This window comes from Taudactylus pleione, unplaced genomic scaffold (assembly GCF_031769625.1).
Source record: "Taudactylus pleione unplaced genomic scaffold, aTauple2 ptg000026l, whole genome shotgun sequence".
Taxonomy (NCBI): Eukaryota; Metazoa; Chordata; class Amphibia; order Anura; family Myobatrachidae; genus Taudactylus; species Taudactylus pleione.
The window spans coordinates 40,803,293-40,823,248 of record NW_028284428.1 but is presented as its reverse complement, the minus strand read 5'-3'; the positions used below and the strand labels follow the sequence as shown (position 1 = coordinate 40,823,248).

Below are 19,956 nucleotides of genomic sequence, written 5' to 3'. Positions count from 1 at the left end.
GGAAGAGATCCAGGATTGTGGTGTTACGTGAAAATAGTCTTTCGTATGCAGCAATTGTGAGAGAAGTTGGTGGGAATGTGACATCAGGAGTACAAAAGTTTTGTTTACGCTATCAGGAAACACAATCTATACAAAACAAAAAAGGAAAAGGCCGGAAAAAAGTGCACAACAGCTTTTGATGATAGGAAAATAAAGTGAATTTGCGTCAGGGACAGCTAGATGTTATCTGCGGCCATTAGCAGTGACCTAAGGGCCTGATTCAGAGCCGGACGCTATTTGCAGTCGTTCGTTCTGAAAAAAGGGGTGGCTATTCAAGTGAACCGTTCGCTCTTTGCGGTCTGTTCACGCCTCTATGTCTGAACGAGCGAACAAAACTTGCGGTCGTTTCTTTTTAAACTACGCCCCCTGGCCGCTCGCATCCTACGTTATGCCCGCTATTTATTAGATTAATCGAGTACATCGACCAGCGTATGAACTGCTCGCTATTCTTGTGGTTGGTTTTTCCTACCGCAATCATGCGAGCAGTTCTGACTATAAAATAACCCAGTGACGTGGTCAATGACGCTGCTGTATTAATTATACACACCCATAAAACGCCCGTTTTGACCTTTAAGCACGCCTGCGTTCTGATCTCCACTCTCCGGAGCACCTTCCCGTTACCACCCACATACGCCTCCTCCTGTCACTCAAAATTGCAGGCATTCGCTATTTAGCGAACAAACGATTTTCAGCCGCACTGACTGGTTCCGCGCATGCGTATTACAATCCGTACGCATGCGCAGTTGGGCAAACATTGCTCGCAACAAACGAGCGGCTGCTTACGAGCGGCTCTGAATCAGGCCCTAAGTGCAACTGGTGTTTTTGTCTGTGCAAGAACGGTAGTGAGAAGACTAACGGAGGTTGGCCTAAAAGGTAGGATTCCCTGAAAAAAGCCATTGCTGTATAAAAAGCAGCGGCAGAAACGAATACAGTGGGCAAAAGAACACATTTCATGGACAGAAGGTCAGTGGAAACAAGTGATATGTAGTGACTAAACTAAGATATTGATATTTGGTAGTGATGGGAGAAAATATGTGAGACGTCACATCGGGGAAGAGGTACATCCAGATTGTATTCAAGCAACAACAAGGAATCCTACAAGTGTTATGATCTGGGCATGTATGCCAGCAGATGCTGTTGGCCGCCTTTGTCATAGTTGGCACACTGAACAGCAGAAAGTACATTGACACCATCCTACAACCAAAACTTCTACCTTCTATCAAGGATCTTTTTCCAGATAATGCACCATTTTTTTCCCAGCAGGATTCAGCTCACTACTACACTGCACGGATATGCAAACAGTGGTTCATGGAGAATGACGTACAGGTGCTGGGATGGCCAGGAAACAGCCCAGACCTGAACCCCATAGAACATTTGTGGTTCCGTTTGAAAAAACTGGTACATCTGAGGCGTCCATCCAATAAAAGACAATTAATTGAGGCTATAATTGTCTCAGGGCACCACATAATAAAGAAGGAAGAGCTCCAAACATTGGTTGGTTCAATGCCAGGTCGCTTTGCTGCTGTCTTGAAAAATAAAGGATGCCCAACGAAATACTGATAGGGTGAAAATCTTTGTGTACTTATGATGTTACTGTCCTAAGTGTTGTTCTCACTGCATAACTTCCCTTGTAATGCAAATATTTGACCTCTGTTTATTGTGTTGAATTCAGCATTACATTTCCTTTCATTTGATATATGAATCATTGCACTGCTTGAAGTGTAACAGTTTTTATAAGCATTCGAATTTGAAAAACATTAAAATTTCAAAGTGTCTGCAATTTTGGCCACCACTGTATGTTCATTTGAGGAATAGGGAGCCTTCCAGGGCAAATCTTTCAACACTGGGACAATCTGTGTGGAAATTGGATCAAGGGGGGAGGTTTAATAAATTTTGGAGAGACAAAATTGGAGATAAATAGCACCAACCAATCAGCTCCCAACTGTCATTTAGCAGGCTGCGTTTGAAAAATGACAGTTAGGAGCTGATTGGTTGGCGCTATTTATCTCCAATGTTATCTCTCTCCAAGCTTTATTAAACAAGTTCATAACTGGGCAGGTGACAGCTCAGTACTGGCATACAGAAGCAAACAACTATTTAGGGGGCGGGCGTCTTTTTTCCATAGTTTTCTTTACATTAGCATTCCCGTTGTTTATAAGTATGAAATATACAATCTTAGGAGAGTCTACAGGCGGTAAGGTTTTCAAAATCAGAAAGTGAAAAGCATGTAGTATGGAGTAAGAGACTGGTGAGAGTGCTCAGTGCTGTTCCACTGATGAAACTATCACCACCAGCAGCTGTAGTAGTAGTACAGCCGGGTGGCAGGCTGCAGCTCGATTACAGCTCAATTACATGATGACATATGTAAGGCCACCACCAATCACTACATCCAACAGGAGACACTGCTGCGTTGCGCATGCGTGCTAGAGGCCAGCCTGGCTCGGTCTGGCGAGCCTCTTCCGGTGTAGACCCATCCCCCGTCGCCGCTGCTGTACTATTCTCTTCCGGTGCTGGAAGGAAGAGGCCGCTGAGGGCCTGGGGGTTGCACACATCTGTGTTATTTTGTTACACTGGCTGCCCGGTGTGCCAGGAGTCGTCTTCCCGTACTGCCCATGTCTTTTTTTCAGCACCCGGGGTTTGTATGAGAGCTGGAGCCTGAACCCCGGGCACAATGCCTCCTGTGCAGCTAGAGAGCAGTCAGCTGGTGGTGACTGGGGGACCCACGACTGCCCCTCAGCCTCCTCCCCCGGGGGCTGTGGTACCTGCAACCACTGCCAGCCATGGCTACCGCCTCAGCACCCTTATTGACTTCCTGCTGCAGAGGACTTACCAAGAGATCAACGTCCTGGCCGACCTGTAAGTGACTTGTGGTGCTTTGGGAGAAGGAGGGCAGCCCATGGGGTTGCTGCTAGTGCAATCGGTCCACGGTGTAGATCATGCTTAGACAGCCCAGTGCTCTTCATCTACTGTGGTACTACAGGTCTCAGCATGCCCTGCTGTGGGTTCGCACAGCTGCTGGTCACAAACCTCCAGCATAGAACAATTTTCACCTTTAGTTTAACTAAAGCACAGAGTGATAATTGCGATATTAAAATGTGAAAAAAAATAATAATAAAAAAAAAAAAATATATATATATATATGGTGCAGAGGTTCGGCACTCTGGGTGAAAATGCAAAAACCTCCTAAATAGTTAATATTGATGCTTGTTGTACAGTCCTGACGAAAAGGTCTGCGGACCTTGAAACGTTGACATGCCTCTGTACTAATTTTCACCATGTCATAATTATATGATACTTTTTCTACTTTAAAAAAGAGTGCCTCCCTCTTTTTTGTTCTGATTCTGGGGGGTCTTTGTACCTCATACAGGAGGATCATAGTTGTTTTATATATATATATATATATATATATATATATATATATAATATATATATTTTTTTTGATAATGCATGAGTTCATGTGGTATTGCTTAAAATCCGGTATTACTTCTTGGTGACAGTCAGAGATCTTTAGCCCAGCTGAGCAGTAAGGATGTTTGGGTTACAGATGTGCTTTTCATGGTTGTCATTTTGTTTTCTGCATTGATTCTGTCATGGACAGCACAGGTCTCAAGCTTGGAGTAGAAATGCTTGTACAGTATTTGTCATCTTGTTTGATATTACTATTTATTTCAATCAAGACTACACAAAGAATTTCTTCAAAGTATTTTGATACACTGATATGTAGATGTAACGTTTATGATGCTACTTATCCTTTGTGAAATACATGCAGATGTAATGCTGTGTTTCTCACTAAAAAGCTTACTTTTTTCTTAAATGTGTAAACATAACAGCATCAAGAGGGGTACATAAAGGGAGTGATTAGGATTGCGCTGAAATCTATATCCAGAATTTGTTTTGGTGAAAAACTGGGTACATACTATGTGATTCTTGACCTGACATGGGCTATATCTGTCTAAGAGGGCCTATAATTGTGTAGTGTGTAAGTAGCTAAAGTGCCTAATGGCCAGGCTAAAACCCGTCTGATCGGCTCCTGATATAGCGTGTGCTGCACATGCCATGTTAGGCGTTGTTTTGGTATTGTTCAGAAAGTGCAGTGTGTACAGACCTCTGCCTGCTGTCTGCCAATTAAATAGCGTTCCCCTATGGAGATGAGATTATTTGGAATTGAACGCATGATTTGCACCCAACTTTATTGTCAAGTTAATTCTGAGCCCAGCACCCAGCATTATGCTGGTTATGCACTGATAGATATATTGGCCGATCATCGGTTTCCCGTCGGCCAGTGTGTACAAGCGATATGTTTGTGAACGACTTCGTTCACAGACATATCGCTTTGGCTCTGCTGCATAGCCGATGGCAGATATATCTGTCGATCGGGTGGTCCGCTAACACTTGCAGCAGAGGGGGCGGGACACACGAATATTCGATCTGCAGATATATCTGTTCAGTGTGTACCCAGCTTTGCTGAGACCAGAGCTAAATCTGTACCAAACCGTAACAGAGCCTTCATTTTCAATGTTTGTTTGACTAGGTTCTGATCACCTCATTGTATTCTTTCTTTATTTCCTTTTTGTCTTTGTGTAACATGTTTACCATTTGAATACGAAAAGCATTAGGTGTATGCTGATCTTGTGAGGTGCTTGACTTGTCCATTTGAGTGATTGTTAGTTCAGACAGGTCTACATGTGACAAGTGTAATGTCACAATGTGGGGATGTAACCAAGACGTCACAGAAACTTAGTTAGTGGCTCTGTAGCAGGATCCTCATTGGCACAAGGGTGAGAAACTTCTGTCACAATAATGTAAGAAGATTGTGGGGTCAAATTTAAGCTATTGGAGTATACAGATGGAGCATGGGTACAAGTATAAAGGGGTGTTGTATGTATTAATTATTAATGTTCATTCTAGCACCCTGCACCTGTCACAATCCATGCAGTTCCCGCCTGGGGTTTCGCTCTCTGCTCTGGTGTTTCTAGCAAATCTGTATCTCAGCAGTTTGTTGCATTAGCTGAGTGTGCTAGAAGCACCAGAGTAGAGAACACTGTTAATATATGATGTGCGACAGCAGACATAGCTGTTTTCATTTGTTTTCTCCGGGCAGCATGGCCATGCCCCTATAATTTGGCCATGCCTCACCCCGTCACCCAGGCCTATCATTGCGCTCTACGGCTCTGGTTCTGGGCATAGTCATGTGTGTGTGTGTTAGCATTTGTTAAATCTTGGGTATCACTTTTGTAAAAAAATTTTTGGCACAACTACATCTCCACTACTGGCTGTGGCAGCAGTAGACTCTGTCCTGCATATTTAATAGGCAAGTGTGGTTGTCTTAAGTTCAACAGTATTGAATACAGTACTATGTGTGTGTTTTGTTTCTCTATCCCACACCGGCTTCCTTCAGCCTGCAATCAGTCAGTGTTTTGCTTTGGTAGCCTGTCTTGGCTTCCAAGTTAAGCATTCATACTGTACTAAGCTTGCTTATGGGCTTGCAACCTATATACCACCTGGCTCTCCTGCTCTATGGACTGGAGGAAGCCTGCTTGGGAATTGGCATAGTGCGCTGAATAAAATGCGCTTTACCAGGAAAACTGGAATTTGGGAAACCCTCTTTTGTTTGCTTAGTGCATCAATCACTATGTTAAAAAAAAAACCACCATGGGCCAAATGAGATTTAGAAAGTGCAGAGGTGTCAATTTCGCTGCGATTTTTAAAGGCAAAACGGTTGGTTTTGTCTTAAAAATATTTGCTACTTTATTTCTCGTGGTTAAATTGTCATAAACTCTGTACTTTCCAAATATTGCATGCTGTTATGTTTGACCCCATTAGTGAAGAATACAGTATCCAATGTTCTATTTCAATGGGTTTCTCATACCATGCATTCTCTAATATTTATACCTTAGCTAAGTTAATGAAGTTTGGTTTGAAGGAGGAAGGAGTAAATCATGTCAAAGATCCATGTAATTCTCCCTGTTGAGAAAATCGTCAACATAAATGACAAAGTATATTAAGCTCTAATATAACCGCCATTACCCTTCTATCTCATAGGCTTCCCAGGAAGACAGACATGGAAAGGTGAGTTCTTACAATCGATTGGTGGAGAAAGTGTTTTTGTTTGTTGTTGTGTGGTTGTTGTGTTTTGCTAGCATTGATAATGGGTGGGTTATGCTAGATGCACGTAAAAGGATTATATTGCTTTATTGACAATGATCAGATTGTTTCCGATCAGATGCAAAATTTGACACACAATGAACACATTTACAGCAATTTACAATGATGTAAGCTGCTGTTATCTTAATATAAGCTTTGCTATAACTGTATGCATTTGTTATGTTTAAATAAAATAATGTAGGCATTCTTAAAAAGGTCTCAAGTTGAACAAAGCAAACAGTGTTTGTTTTTTTTTCTCTGCTATAATAACAGGAAAATTGAAATTGTACAGTTTGCCAGTCGTACACGTCAGCTCTTCGTGAGGCTATTGGCACTAGTGAAATGGGCAAACAACGCTGGTAAAGTGGAAAAGTGTGCAGTAAGTATTGGCAGTGTTTGATCATTTATCTGTTTCCTTTACTCAGGTTCCTTGATCTAGGACCGACTTTTAGAGTATTAGGGGTATATGTACTAAAGCGTGGGTTTTTAGAAGTGGAGATGTTGCCATAGCAACCAATCAGATTTTACTTAACATTTATCACTTTAGCACTGTCTACAAGATAACTAGAATCTGGTTGCTATGTGCAACATCTCCACTTCTAAAAACCCACACTTTAGTTTCTACCTTTTCAACAGCTAGTTTGTGCAGTGCACAGTAAAATAACTTTTTACTAACTTTTTTAAAGGCTTTATAATTAGGTTTTGTACTGATTTTCCAGGTGCCAAGTTTCTGTGTCCCACCCAAAGCTGACATGATTGGTGCTAATTTGTGTTCAATACTTAAATAAAAGAAAGAAGGGGAAGTCTAGCTGTTAGTTGTAAATAACTGACTACAACCAGATGACTAAGGCCCGTATTCAATTTGAGCTGAGCCGCGATACTTTTTTTGCCTCCCGGACTTTTCGCCTATTTCGCCTGTTTTGCAGGCAGATAAGTTTTGCGCGCGTGCCAGTTTATCCGCGTATTCAATTTGAAAGTAGTCGAAAGTGGAACTCGGCGAAACTTAAACAAGCGGAAAGTCATGTCAGATTTGGGGAAATCAGCCTGACGCCCCCCAAAAGATGCTCTGATTTGGCTTGCTGAAGGTATTTGTTGGTTTTAAATGGGCTCAATAGCTGCTAAATAGCGTTTTTGTATAAGTGGTGCAGAATAGTATTCTGTTTTTTTTTTTTTTTTTCTTTTTTGGCAGAAAAAAGTTATCCCAGCAAATTTGGGGTACTTGAAAATGGGCCAACATATTTTAAAGTTGCTTAAGTTAAATTTAAAAAATCGTGAAAAAATCCACCTGCCGCAAGCGCCTGCAATGAAAAAAAAAAACACCTGGGGCATACTTGGGGACCCCACAGAGTCAAGTTTGCTATTTTTTAACCTTGTCCCCCAACTTTTTTTTTCACACCCAACTTAAAAAGTGGTGGTTTTTTTTTTAATTTTTGACGCAGTTTACCTTTGGGGGACTGTCTGAAGGCTGCATGGGGGTTCCCGCAACGTTGCACCCGAAAACCCCAATTCTGCACTTTTTTCCGTCTGCTATTCATAGGCAAACTTTTTCGCATATTGCATTGCATTGTCTTTCACCTAGGCGGAATGTCTTTCAAATTGAATACGGTGATACTTTTCCGCCTGGCGAAATGACGTCATCGGCGAAACGGCTTTTCGCTCCAAATTCAATACGGGCCTATGTCTGAGAGATATCTTCATTTAATATAGCTAGTGAATATACTTTGGATGATTGAATTGTAAAGTAATTGTTTTATGTTTGCTGATAGGGCATTGATCTATTTAAAATCATAGGGTGCAATTCAATTCCGTCCGATCTGAATATCTCCGGGAAGGAGTTCCTGGAGCTATTCAATTGACCACGCTGTTCCCTGCACTTAGTCGGGAGATGCCGGTTACTGCTGGGTGTTAAGTCGTAGTAACCGGCATTCTCTGACTTAAGTGCAAGCCGAGATGCTGTTAGCACACGCGTTAAGCCAGCCCTAGGTTAGTCAGGTTTCTGTTTGCAAAAATCTTCTAACCGCGAGTTTACAGCAATTGATAGTCTGGGAACTTCTTCCCATAGCTATTCAACATCGCGCTGAATTGTATTTCCCTCATAGGGCTCGATTCAATTGAACGAGAATTAAATAGCGCCTGGAGCTATTTAATTCAGCGCTCTGTTAAGGATTTCTTCTCGCACCCCTCCAGGGGTGCGAGCAGAAATCCGACAGAACTACAGACGCGATGCTGTTTTCTGCCTTTAGCGCGGCAGAAACAGTTTAGGAAAATGCCCGTTCTCACGACTAAACACCCTGTTTATGGCGCGATGGGCGGGAACACGGGCATTCTCCGACCTAACAGCGTGCATAATTGAATTGCTGCGGGAGCTGCCTCTCGGCGCTATTTCATTCACGTTCAATTGAATCGAGGCCATAGAATGCAAAAATTATGGCGTCGCTTACAATACAAAGTGCAAACTAAGTATTGAAGGGCAAATCCAATTGAATGCCATGCATGTTGCTACAATAGATAAAATGTATTCCTTTTTTAAGATTATCTTTTATTTTTCGGACATTTAAATTGAATTAAATTAAAAAAAAAACGAAAGAAAAAACTATTTCTTTAAACAGTGTGCTTAAGGTATTTAATGTTGTTAGCTTTTTTATATGGTAGGTGGTTGTTCTGAGAGTAAGGGAAAAAAGGAATTTTGTATTCAGTAAAATAAAAATGATGTTGCCTTGCAGTCACTATGTGGCTGTCTAGTAAATATTGAATAAAGAGGGTAATGATAGGGGGCACTGTGGGGAATGCATTTGTTATTGTTAATGTAACTAAAGCCGCGTATCCACTTGCCGATTGAAGGATACGACATCGTAATCGTTCAATCGCTCATTAATCGTGCATAAATCGGGCAGTTAAATGTCGGAAACGACCAGCAATGCGCGCGCCCGCTGGTCATTTCCGACATCATCACCTGAACATGCCCGTCAATCTGTCGATAACGACAGGTTGGGCATGTTCGGGGATGAGGGAGGGTGTCTGCACTGAATGACATTGTTCAGTGTGGGCACCTACAGGTTGAGGAATGCTTACGATGTCGTAATCGTTCAGACGTTCCTCAGTAGTAGATACCCACCTTAAGAATTGTTTAGGCATACCATACCAGTACTGTAAAATTCATTTTAGAATGATTTGTTTTCTCAACCTTTTCTTTTTCCTTGTCTTTCTGCAGCTGATATCAAGCTTTCTGGATCAACAAACAATCTTATTTGTTGACACTGCTGACAGATTGGCATCTTTAGCCAGGGACGCTCTGGTGCATGCTCGACTGCCTAGTTTTGCAATTCCTTATGCCATTGATGTGCTAACAACAGGGTCCTATCCACGGTTGCCAACATGTATAAGGGTATGTTTATGTGCCAGACTGCTACTACTGCTGATATTCTATTATTGACAGATTTATGGTTTGTAACTATAGCTGTGTACACGCGGTACTATATCAAACGATCGTTGTCTGATCGTCCTGCATGTGTTGATGTTCATCAGCATAACTTTGTGTGTTTACTTTCTGGTTTCTACACATCATTACATGTTAATATATTAATACACTGACTACAGTAACAAAGCTAACATATACACTTTTAAATGTTTCTTAGTAATATTATTCGCATCCAGGGAAAGCGGCTTCAGTAGAAGCCCATCCCTGTGATATGTAAAAGTAAAGTGATCGCTGCTGCGTATGCATGGTCATCGGACCGTGCTTGTCCCTCTCACAGTAAATATTGCAAAGTGTAGCCTTTTGATTTCAATAACATATCTGAATATGCCGTTACCTACTGAGGCTAAGTTCTGGGATGCTTCACATGCTGGAGCTGGGTAAATTCGTCAGTTTAGCAGGGCGGATTTTTGATTGAAAATGGGTAATATCTGTGGCGGTCCCCAACACATACATCCTTGTAATACTTTAGATAAAGGAATGGGCTAATCCAGAAAAGTGTTTCCATGACTCGTTCTATTTCTGAGCTGTCTTTATAGACCTTTGCATAGAAACATCTATGCTTTTATCCCTCGGACGTCGTTATCGTGCTTGTTTGTATGGCACCACATATTCTACCGCTTCGTTCAGTCGTCATACAAATTAAGCATAATGTTTTGTGCAAATGCAAATGAGTTGCACAGGTACTACCGTATGATGAGTAGGACAAAACAAATACGTATTACATACGTGTAAGTTGAACGTGGCAAAATGACACTTTTTTTAATAATACAGCTTAAAATGTAACCGTTAAAAGCGGTGACATGAGTCTTGGGGGTCTATGGGTGGTATTCAATTGTTATAGCGTGCCCGATCTCCCATCTAAAGTGACGGAAGGTCGCAGGGCGCTATACAATTGTTGCTGTTTTTCGCGCTGATCGCGCCCAAAGTGGACGGGTTTAGTCGATTAAAATGGCTACCCCCGACCAAAGTGCTGGGCGGGATCGCGAAAAGTGCTGTTTGGGCACCCAAACAGGTCACTTTTCGCCCATTTGAGCTTGCACCCTCCTGGGGCTGCGAGCTGAAATGGTACGCCGCAGAGGGTCGCGCCTGACAGGAGCAACAATTGAATAGCTCTTGTCGGGCGCGTAAAGGGGCGAAACATTGAATACCGCCCAAAGTCTCAAATCTTAATGAGAGAGAAAATTGTGAGAGAAATCACCAACCAATCAGCTTCTAACTTAAATTTTATAGGCTGTGTTTGAAAAATGACAGGAGCTGATTGGTTAATACTTTTTTCTCTCATCAAGCTTTGATACATAGACCACTTTATGTAGTGAGAGCCCTGCTTGTGAGCACTTAAAATTAGTATCTCGCTTCTACAAACAACTAAAAGACATGTAATTGATGTGGCATCCTTCAAGGACATTGCAGATAAGATGGCCTTCTTAAAGACCTTTTTTTATACCTCAGTCTTGGCTTTATAGGCAGCAGGTATGCCTTTGTTTAGCTAAGGCCACGTTAAAGTGAACAAAGTAACTCTCAAAGCTATGTTTACAAAATGGCAGTTTCTGCTTCACTTGGTAACAATTTAAACTATGAGCTCAAACACACTGTGAAGCGGCGTATTGCAAAATCTGCTGCTTCGTGAATATATCCCTTAGACTTTTTATGGAATGGTATTTCTAGGGGCACACCTCATGCCATCTTGTCTTGAATATCCAGGGCATGTGCTAAAGGGATTTCTCTAAGTACCAATGCCGTTGTGGTTCGTACAGTTCTCTGGTGTAATTCTTGAACCGTGTAAAACATGTTGAAAAAAATCACTATCCATGTTGCCTAACGATGGTTTCTCAGGTTTAAATTAAAGTGGGCACATTTTTAATTTGAAGCACTATCAGCCTCTTGACTATTTACAGTTCACTAAGGTGATGACCTCAATGGTGGCTCTTTTGTGCCACAAGGAAGCCATGATTGTATATCCCCTGAAAAACACCCAGATGTCCTGTGGTTTCCCTCATTGTGTTTTTCCATGGACATAGATTCAGTAGAGGCACCTAAGAATTTTTGACTTCTAAATGCATCAGGTGGGCTTAGATCGCTTTGGATAAATGGTGTGCTTTAGGCTCCTGGCTCATTTGATCTTTGTAGTTTCACTGTGCATCCTTATGCTATTAGCAGCACAGGTCTTTAAAGCAGTCATCTGTGGTCTCCTCATGCTTTTACATATTTTAGAAGGGGGGAAAAGGAAAGGTTATGGCTTCAACTTTCAAACTGGGGACATAAAACAGTGAGTGGGCCTTGTCTTCCTACTTATATTGATTTTATTATTATGATTTGTTATAATTGTTGCTTTCAAATTACATCATGTACAACAGTAATATTGGATGAAAAAGAAATTTAACTTCAACCACCAATCATTGTGGGGAGCCCTCCCACTACTGGAGCCTGAAATACCTAGCAGTTAAACTACACAGTGGTACTTCATGCATGCTGTATGGATGTAACCTCCGGCCGGGAGCGTTTTAGCAGCCAGTGATGGGTTCGTGAGTCACTGGATGTGTTTGGGAGGCAGGCAGAGGTTGCTGCTTGGCTCTAGGCAAGTTTCCCAATTGTGGGGGTTTATAGGTAGAATAGGGGTCAGCTTTTTTTTTTTTTTTTTTTTTTTTTCCCAGTACCATGCATTTTCGAATTATGGAACTTGCCCACCATCTGTGTATCCCTTTTAAGTATCGGTGGATATCATGACTGAAATCATGTCTGTTTAATATTTTTTTTACTTGACAGGATAAAATAATCCCTCCTGATCCTATTACCAAAAGTGAGAAACAATCAACACTTCACCATCTCAATCAGATCCTCAGACATCGCTTGGTAACCACAGACCTCCCACCGCAGTTGGCAAACCTTACAGTTGGTATGATTGCTTTTGTGTTTATCAAATGTCTTATCTGCAATCTATGGGGCCTATTCAATTCAGCGCACTGTTTAGTCGGACTAATGATTTCTCCTCGCACCCTCCGAAATGTGACTAAAATGACAGCCGCCAGGTTGTTCTCCGTCTTAGCACGGCACTAACGGCCTCGTGGCCCGCACTGTAGTCGGAGAAGGTCAGTTCTCGCGACTAAACACCCAGAATTGGCATTCTCCAACTTAACTCCCCATCGGTTTGAACATTGCGGAGAATTAAATATCTCCAGGAGCTCCCTCCCAGCGCTATTCAACTCTATTCGACTGCTCGTTCAGTGTAGGCACATCACATAATAAACAGACAAATGACTGCATGATTACATTGTCTATTATCGTGCAGACTGTTGCCTGTCTTCTAGTGGATAGGCAACATTACAAGTAATGATCAGCCATACAATCTACAATACGTTATGCACAATATTATTAGTGCTGTTTTTGTGTTGTTATTGTTTCAATGGCAAATGTTTGTTCCCTTGTTTTTGCTACATACAAATAACAAAAAATAAAATATCTGCAGCTAATGGAAGAGTAAAATTTCGTGTGGAAGGAGAGTTTGAAGCTACTCTTACAGTGATGGGAGATGATCCTGAGGTTCCGTGGCGGCTTCTGAAATTGGAGATTCTGGTTGAAGATAAAGAAACTGGAGGTGATTTTTTATTTGTTGGGATTATTAACTAGATTTACTCATGAAATGGATTATCTACTTTTCTGAGAGTAGGGATAACAAATGCATACTTTTATTACATATCTGATGCAGTTATAGGGTCAGATATAAATAGTTGAAGGTTACCTTAACTAGTCTTTAATATTGTTGTTCTATGTGTTCCATACTCTATTATTCACCTATTTTTATTGAGCTAAAAGTGGTCTTTAGCACCACAATAAAACGTCTCTAATATAGAATATTACAAACATATATATATATATATATATATATATATATATATATATATATATATATATATATATATTTTTTTTTTTTTTACTTGTTTTCCAACTGAGGCCCGTATTCATTTAGAGGCGAAAAGTCGGACAAGTTTCCCCTGTCCAACTTTCCGCCTCCTTCGCCTGTTTCAGAGCCGAAAACTTTTCATGCGCTTCCCCGCTTTTCGCCCTATTCAATTCCTAAGCTCGTGAAAACGGAAAGCTGCGAATGCGGAACAGGCGGAAAGTACTGTCAGAAGTGGGGAAATCAATCTGTACCCCAAAAGAAGATGCACTAACATAGGAAATCAATGTAGATGTGTACTAATAGCCCTAATAAAAGTGTTTGGTGTACTTAAGTTGTTTAAATTGCTTCTTATTAGCGTCTTTGCGTAAGTGGTGAAGAATGGCATAAAGCAGTATTTTTTGGTGAAAACAAGTACTCCAGTCAAATTTGGGGTACTTAAAAATTGTGTGTCTAAAGTGAACTTTTAAAAAATGTCAAATGCACATGCAATCCTAAAAACACCTGACCCATTGCACACCCCCAAGAAGTCATTTCGCTAGTTTTATGCTTGTTCTTCCACTTTTTACTTTTTTGCCCCAAAAATGAAAGTACTTTTTTGGGGTGGTGTTAGGTTTTTTTTTGTTAGATTTGTCCTTTGGGGGACTGTGCCAAGGGTTCTGGGTCATTTCCCCACATTTGCACCCCAAAATAAAGATTTTGCACTTCTTTTCACCTGCTATTCATTGGAGAAACTTTTTCACCTATTACATTGCATTGAGTTTCCACTTAGGCGAATTCCAGCTGGAATCGAATTTGGAGATAAATTCCGAACAGGCGAAAAGCGACATTAGGCGAAACTTTTTCGGTTTTTCACCTCTAGTTGAATACGGCCCTGAACCTGCATTCATATAGAGCCGTATTCAATTAGCACCACCCCAAAAAAGTACTGTCATTTTTGGGGCGAAAAAGTAAAAAGTGGGGGGGACAAGCATAAAACTAGCGAAATAGATTTCTTGGGGGTCTGCAAGGATGGGTCAGGTGTTCAGAGGATTGCAGGTGCGTTTTTGAAGCATTTTAAAAGTGAACTTTAGACACACAAAATATGCTAGCACATATTTTCAAGTACCCCAAATTTGACTGTTTTCACCAAAAAATACTGCTTTATGTCATTCTTCGCCAAAGATGCTAATAAGCAATTTAAACAACTTAAGTACACCAAACACTTTTATTAGGGCTATTCGTACACATCTACATTGATTCCCTATGTTCATCTTTTTTGGGGGGTACAGACTAATTTCCCCACCTCTGACAGTACTTTCCGCATTCGCCGCTTTCCGTTTTCTTGTATTTAGGAATTGAATAGGGCGAAAAGCAGGGACGCGCACAAAAAGTTTTCGCCTCTGAAACAGGCGAAGGAGGCGGAAAGTCGGTCAGGCGAAACTTGGCCAACTTTTCGCCTCTAATTGAATACGGGCCATCGTAGGAAAGTATTCTGTCTGAAGAATACAGGAACCCTTTATATAAATTGCCTTTATTGTGGTATTGTTTCCCAAGAATAATTCTGATCTAGAATTGTTTATTTTGTTGATGGTTCATTTGAGCATCATGCTGAACTAGTTATAGTAAACCAGTAAGTGAATTGTTAGTTATATAGCATGATTGATAATGCCAATGACTATACATTCCTTTTCCTTCCTTCTCCCAGATGGGCGTGCGCTGGTTCATAGCCTGCAGATCAACTTCATCCACCAGTTGGTTCAGTCCAGGCTTTTTGCAGATGAGAAACCACTTCAGGACATGTACACTTGTTTGCGTATCCTTTCAGCTTTAGTAGAATCTGATTCCTTTGTGAAGCCAGTAAAGAACTTTACCTTGTGTGTTCTCTTTAGGAGTTGAAATGATTGAACATTTCTTCCTAGGGGGCAGTCATAGGTTCAGCTTTAATGTGTTTTCCTAAACAATGGAATGAAGCCCATGTCAGTATGAAGAAAACATACAAACTTCACACATAAAGCACATTGATCTGAATCATCGATGGGTCCATCACTGTGAAGCAGCAGTGCTAACTGCTATACTGCTGTGCTAAAAAATAAACTAAGCCATATTCAAAGAGGAGTCACAATGTTTATAAAAAGTCTTAAGAGCTTGGTTTCTTAAAATAATGGATTATAACTGACCGTGTGGTGTCGTGAGCTTGCAGTGGTGCAAAGGGGTAAACCAAATTGTGTAATGTAGAAGTTTTTCTAAATAATATATTTGTTTTCCTTAAATGTGTTTCTGTTAGATTCTTTCTGCTTATCTCTTCAGCTGGAAGTCCTCCATTCACAAGCACATATGCTAATTAGGGAACGTTGGGGAGATCTTGTTCAAATTGAACGATACATTGCTGGGAAATGCCTTATATTAGCTGTTTGGAAGTATGTATTTTAATTTTAACATTATTCTAGTGATTTAGGTTTTTAAGTTACTTTATTTTTTCTTTTTTTTTTTTTTTTATTCACTTTTCAGTGTTTTTTTTTCTTTTGTTTAAAGTGCAATTCAGGCACAATGTGATGTACAAGGACTCACCCAGGAGACAGTGCTGATTAATTTGAGATGCAACAGTCTCAGAATCGGCATACCAAGTGTAACGATGCAGCCAAGTTCCGTCAAGTCCACGCCAACTTCCGGTTACGGACTCCTCCAAGTGCTGTATATCAAATTAATCCGCACAGTCTCCTGGTGTTTCCTAGTATATCATATTTCGACTTAGAACAATTTCAGCAAAAAAAAGATGCCCAACGCTAGCGAGTTGCACAGGACCTGGCAGTGCACTCCTGCCATGCATGTCGCGCCACATGGTGTTTTGAGGATATATGTAGGAGGACACATCTGTGTGCAGTCCCAGACACATACAAAGTTCTATAGAAACCATTTCACAGCAGTATATCTAACCTAAAAAGTCAAGTTTTTCCCTAGACTGACTTGGGGTTTGGTCCTGTTGTGTATATTTTGTGTTAAGTACCAGTATTACACATGTAAGTGTCTCTTTTCATGTCATTTTTTTTTTCACTACAGCCAACAGGTACTGGGAAGAAAAACGGGCACAGCTCCCGTTCACAAGGTCACTATAAAGATTGATGAGAATGACGGCTCAAAGCCTTTACAGATTTCTCATGAACCTCCGCTGCCAGTTTGTGATACCAAATTACTGGAAAGAGCTATGCGGGTGAGAATTTACTTCTCATTAACAGATTTTTTTTTTTATTTTTTTTTTATCATTGTTGCTAATTTGGTACACATACTTTTAGCTCTACATTTACATATGTATTTTTTTTCTTTTGCAGATTGACCATTTGTCTATAGAAAAACTGCTAATTGACAGTGTACATGCGCGGTCGCATCAAAAGTTGCAGGAACTGAAAGCCATCTTAAAGTATTACAATCCAAGGGACAACTGTATGTATTTTCTACTGATTTCTTTTTGAAAAAATGTGTGTATATATCAATATATATATATATCTACAGTAGATATCATGTTCTGTCTGCTCTAAGTTGCAGCGAAATCTAGTGAACAGATTTTCATGAAAACTGCATCATTTTGGAATTTAATCCCGATCCGTCGAGCTAAAGCTGAGCAATAACAAAAACACAACTTATTGCCATTAATACAAGAGCTAGGTTTGGCAACATGTGCGCGGCCGGTAAGGGGTGCAGTAAGACTTTGGGTCCACGCTCACTTTCATAGGATGGGCTACACAGCAGTCTGCACAGGGCACACAGTGACATTGGTGTGAGTGGTGGGTGAAGGTGCTGCTGCCACCAGTCTGTATAGCGCTGCTGGTCACGTTGACCACTCCTGCGACAGGACCCCTATGCAGAGCAATACAACTAGAACACCTCAAATAAAAAAAATATTGCCAGAAGCGATTTTATTCTGGGTGAAGCTGCATTCAACAGCTAGTATCTGTATATGTTTAGAGAGTTTTCTGGAGTGCCAGACAATTGATATGAGGTAGGTGTTTGATTCCCATTAGAGACAGCAAGAACACTGTTTGATTCATGCCTTGATAAAGCAGCCCAGACTAAATGCGCGTCCGCTTTCCTGCGGCCGCTGTCTATTACGTGTTGTCTAATCCCATGTTGTTAATGTATGCCTAACTGCCACCTAGGAAAACGAGCACAGCGCTATTTAGGGGCAAGGAGTTGGGTTCCCAGACTCTGCCCATTATTTGTACAGAGGCTGGTGTCTGACTTGCCTTAGGTGCAGTAGGCTTCACAATCCAAGCATCTAGCAAACACATCAACACAGTGGATAATTACTACCTGGACTATAGAGATTATTACACTGATATTGGAGCAGAGACTAGTATTTAGCTGCTCTAATAGAAGCTACTAGAAACATTTCTAGTTGCTACATTGCAGGTTACAGAGTGACTATAAATGTATCCATAATACTTAGTTACCTTTTTATATATGAAGTGAAGTGTTTACTATGATTACCAGCACTGCTTATACCAACAACTGGCTCCCTGATACTGCAGCAGAAAGGAAAATAACATTGAGCGGATAATACCTATGAAACTGTCCCTTTAAATTTATGTCCTACTAAGTAAAAATTGATTTCTCACTGAGCATTTAGGTATAACCTGATAACAGCCTGGTTCAGTGGTTCCGAAACTTTCTCAGTTCGAGGCACCCTTAGAGTCTCAATAATTTTTTCAAGGCACCCCCTAAGCCAAATAATTATCGAGCAGTCCCCTTTTTTTGTAGGGCCAAATTAACGTAAACCGTATTAAAAAAAAAAAAAAAAAAAAAAGCTAAAACTGCTAGATTGGGACAATTTTCCCCTCTGTTTCTCTCCTATTGACCCCTCTGTATCTCTCCCTTTTGATGCCCCCTCCATGTGTCTCTCTTTGCAGCCCCCTCCTCAACGCTTTTCATTGCAGCCACCCCCCCATACCTCCCTATAGTACACAATACTTATGCCAGTGCCACTCATAGCTATCCCCCCCCCCCCCCCTATAGTTTCCACAGCAGCCACCTTTAATTCCCTTTACTACAGAGCTTCAGCGCCACGGCTATTCCTCAGCTCCTTAGATCCTCCAGCCGTTGCGTCAACACAAGCAGCCCAGTCCAGCCCACTGCCTGATGACAGGCTCATGTGCGATCACCTCTAAACTGAAATGAGACTGAGTATAATAGAATTTATATACACTGGTATGGAATTACCTCTGTTCTTGTGATTCATTTTTGATTCAAGATGTACTTGTGGATTAATCACAGAATTTATAATACAGTTACAATCTTGTACCTTATGAAAACTGTCAGGGGTTATCTGGACATACGTTTGCTGTATTGTGTGGTGCTCTGGCTTGAGAGTCTGATGTTATCCTACTCCGAATTCCAGGCATCTGAAATTATGTTGCAGGAGTCTTATTGCTCGCTTCATCCCTGCAAGTTTCGTTTACAATGTCATCAGGGGTGTACCTAAGGCATTATTTATAAAATATTGATTACATGTGTATTAAGGTTGTTAATAATTAAAAAAATAAATAAAAAAAATTCTGCTAAATGAAGTTGGGGGGGGGGAAGCAAAACAAAAGTTGATCAAAATTGTATATGATTTAAGTCACCTTTTTATAGTTTTGTCGCTGATTTGATCTTGTCTTTTTGTTTTGAAGCCTTTGTGGAAACCTCTCTGCCAACCCTGGTTATTCCCATTCTAGAGCCCTGCGGCCGCTCAGAGTGTCTTCATGTGTTTGTAGATCTTCATTCTGGAATGTTTCAACTAATGTTATATGGATTTGGTAAGATTTAGAGGCAACCGAAACTTGTGTTCTGAAATATTTTCTGTCTATTTCTAATGTACACACAAAAACACAATACTAAATTGTAAAAATAAATAGTGAAAGCCTTTTCAAGAACATTAACTTTCTTAACTGGCGTCATCGCCTGTAATTCTTCATCTGGCAAGATTGCATTACATGCAACCACGCCAGCCCGCTCCGTCCCCCGGCTTTAGCAGAACTTACCTCCTTTCTTCTTCAGGGTCCATAGGGGGTCCACAGGGATACCATGGGGAATTGTGGTCGGAGTGATCCAGGCACCAAACAGTTAAGCTTTCAGCTCCCAGGATGCCTCAGGTCCTCCTCCACATATAGCCCGCCCCTAGCCACAGGCATTCAGTTTTTCGTTTGGTGCGGCAGGATTCAGATGCACCATTATAACAGGGGACTGCTCAGGCTGCTTTTATTTTGTTTTTATTTTTACTACAGAGCATGAAGCACTAGGCGTCCTAAAGGACGCCAGTGCTGCTGCTCCATCTACCTCCGCTGGCGGCGCAACACCAGTAACCGTACCGGTGATTTCGGCGGGCACCAGCGGAGCTTGGCTATCGGCGATGCGGGGACCCTGGACTGCAGCTGGAAACACTGGG

The 19,956-nt window shown here is 41.2% G+C and overlaps 1 protein-coding gene across 2 annotated transcripts in view; it reads left to right on the top strand.

Annotated features, from left to right (window-relative positions):
• The first annotated feature begins 2,514 nt into the window (after positions 1-2,514).
• Positions 2,515-19,956, top strand: part of MED14 (mediator complex subunit 14) — an 83,785-nt gene continuing 66,343 nt past the window's right edge. The window contains exons 1-11 of one of the 2 annotated variants that reach the window (XM_088451699.1): positions 2,515-2,895; positions 6,082-6,108; positions 6,457-6,562; positions 9,395-9,568; positions 12,425-12,554; positions 13,125-13,253; positions 15,244-15,351; positions 15,823-15,955; positions 16,596-16,746; positions 16,865-16,976; positions 19,202-19,327. In XM_088451699.1, coding sequence (XP_088307825.1) covers positions 2,711-2,895; positions 6,082-6,108; positions 6,457-6,562; positions 9,395-9,568; positions 12,425-12,554; positions 13,125-13,253; positions 15,244-15,351; positions 15,823-15,955; positions 16,596-16,746; positions 16,865-16,976; positions 19,202-19,327 — 1,381 coding nt within the window. In that variant the 5' untranslated portion in view covers positions 2,515-2,710. The remainder of the gene's footprint in view (positions 2,896-6,081; positions 6,109-6,456; positions 6,563-9,394; positions 9,569-12,424; positions 12,555-13,124; positions 13,254-15,243; positions 15,352-15,822; positions 15,956-16,595; positions 16,747-16,864; positions 16,977-19,201; positions 19,328-19,956) is intronic. The other variant, XM_088451701.1, reaches the window with a different exon arrangement.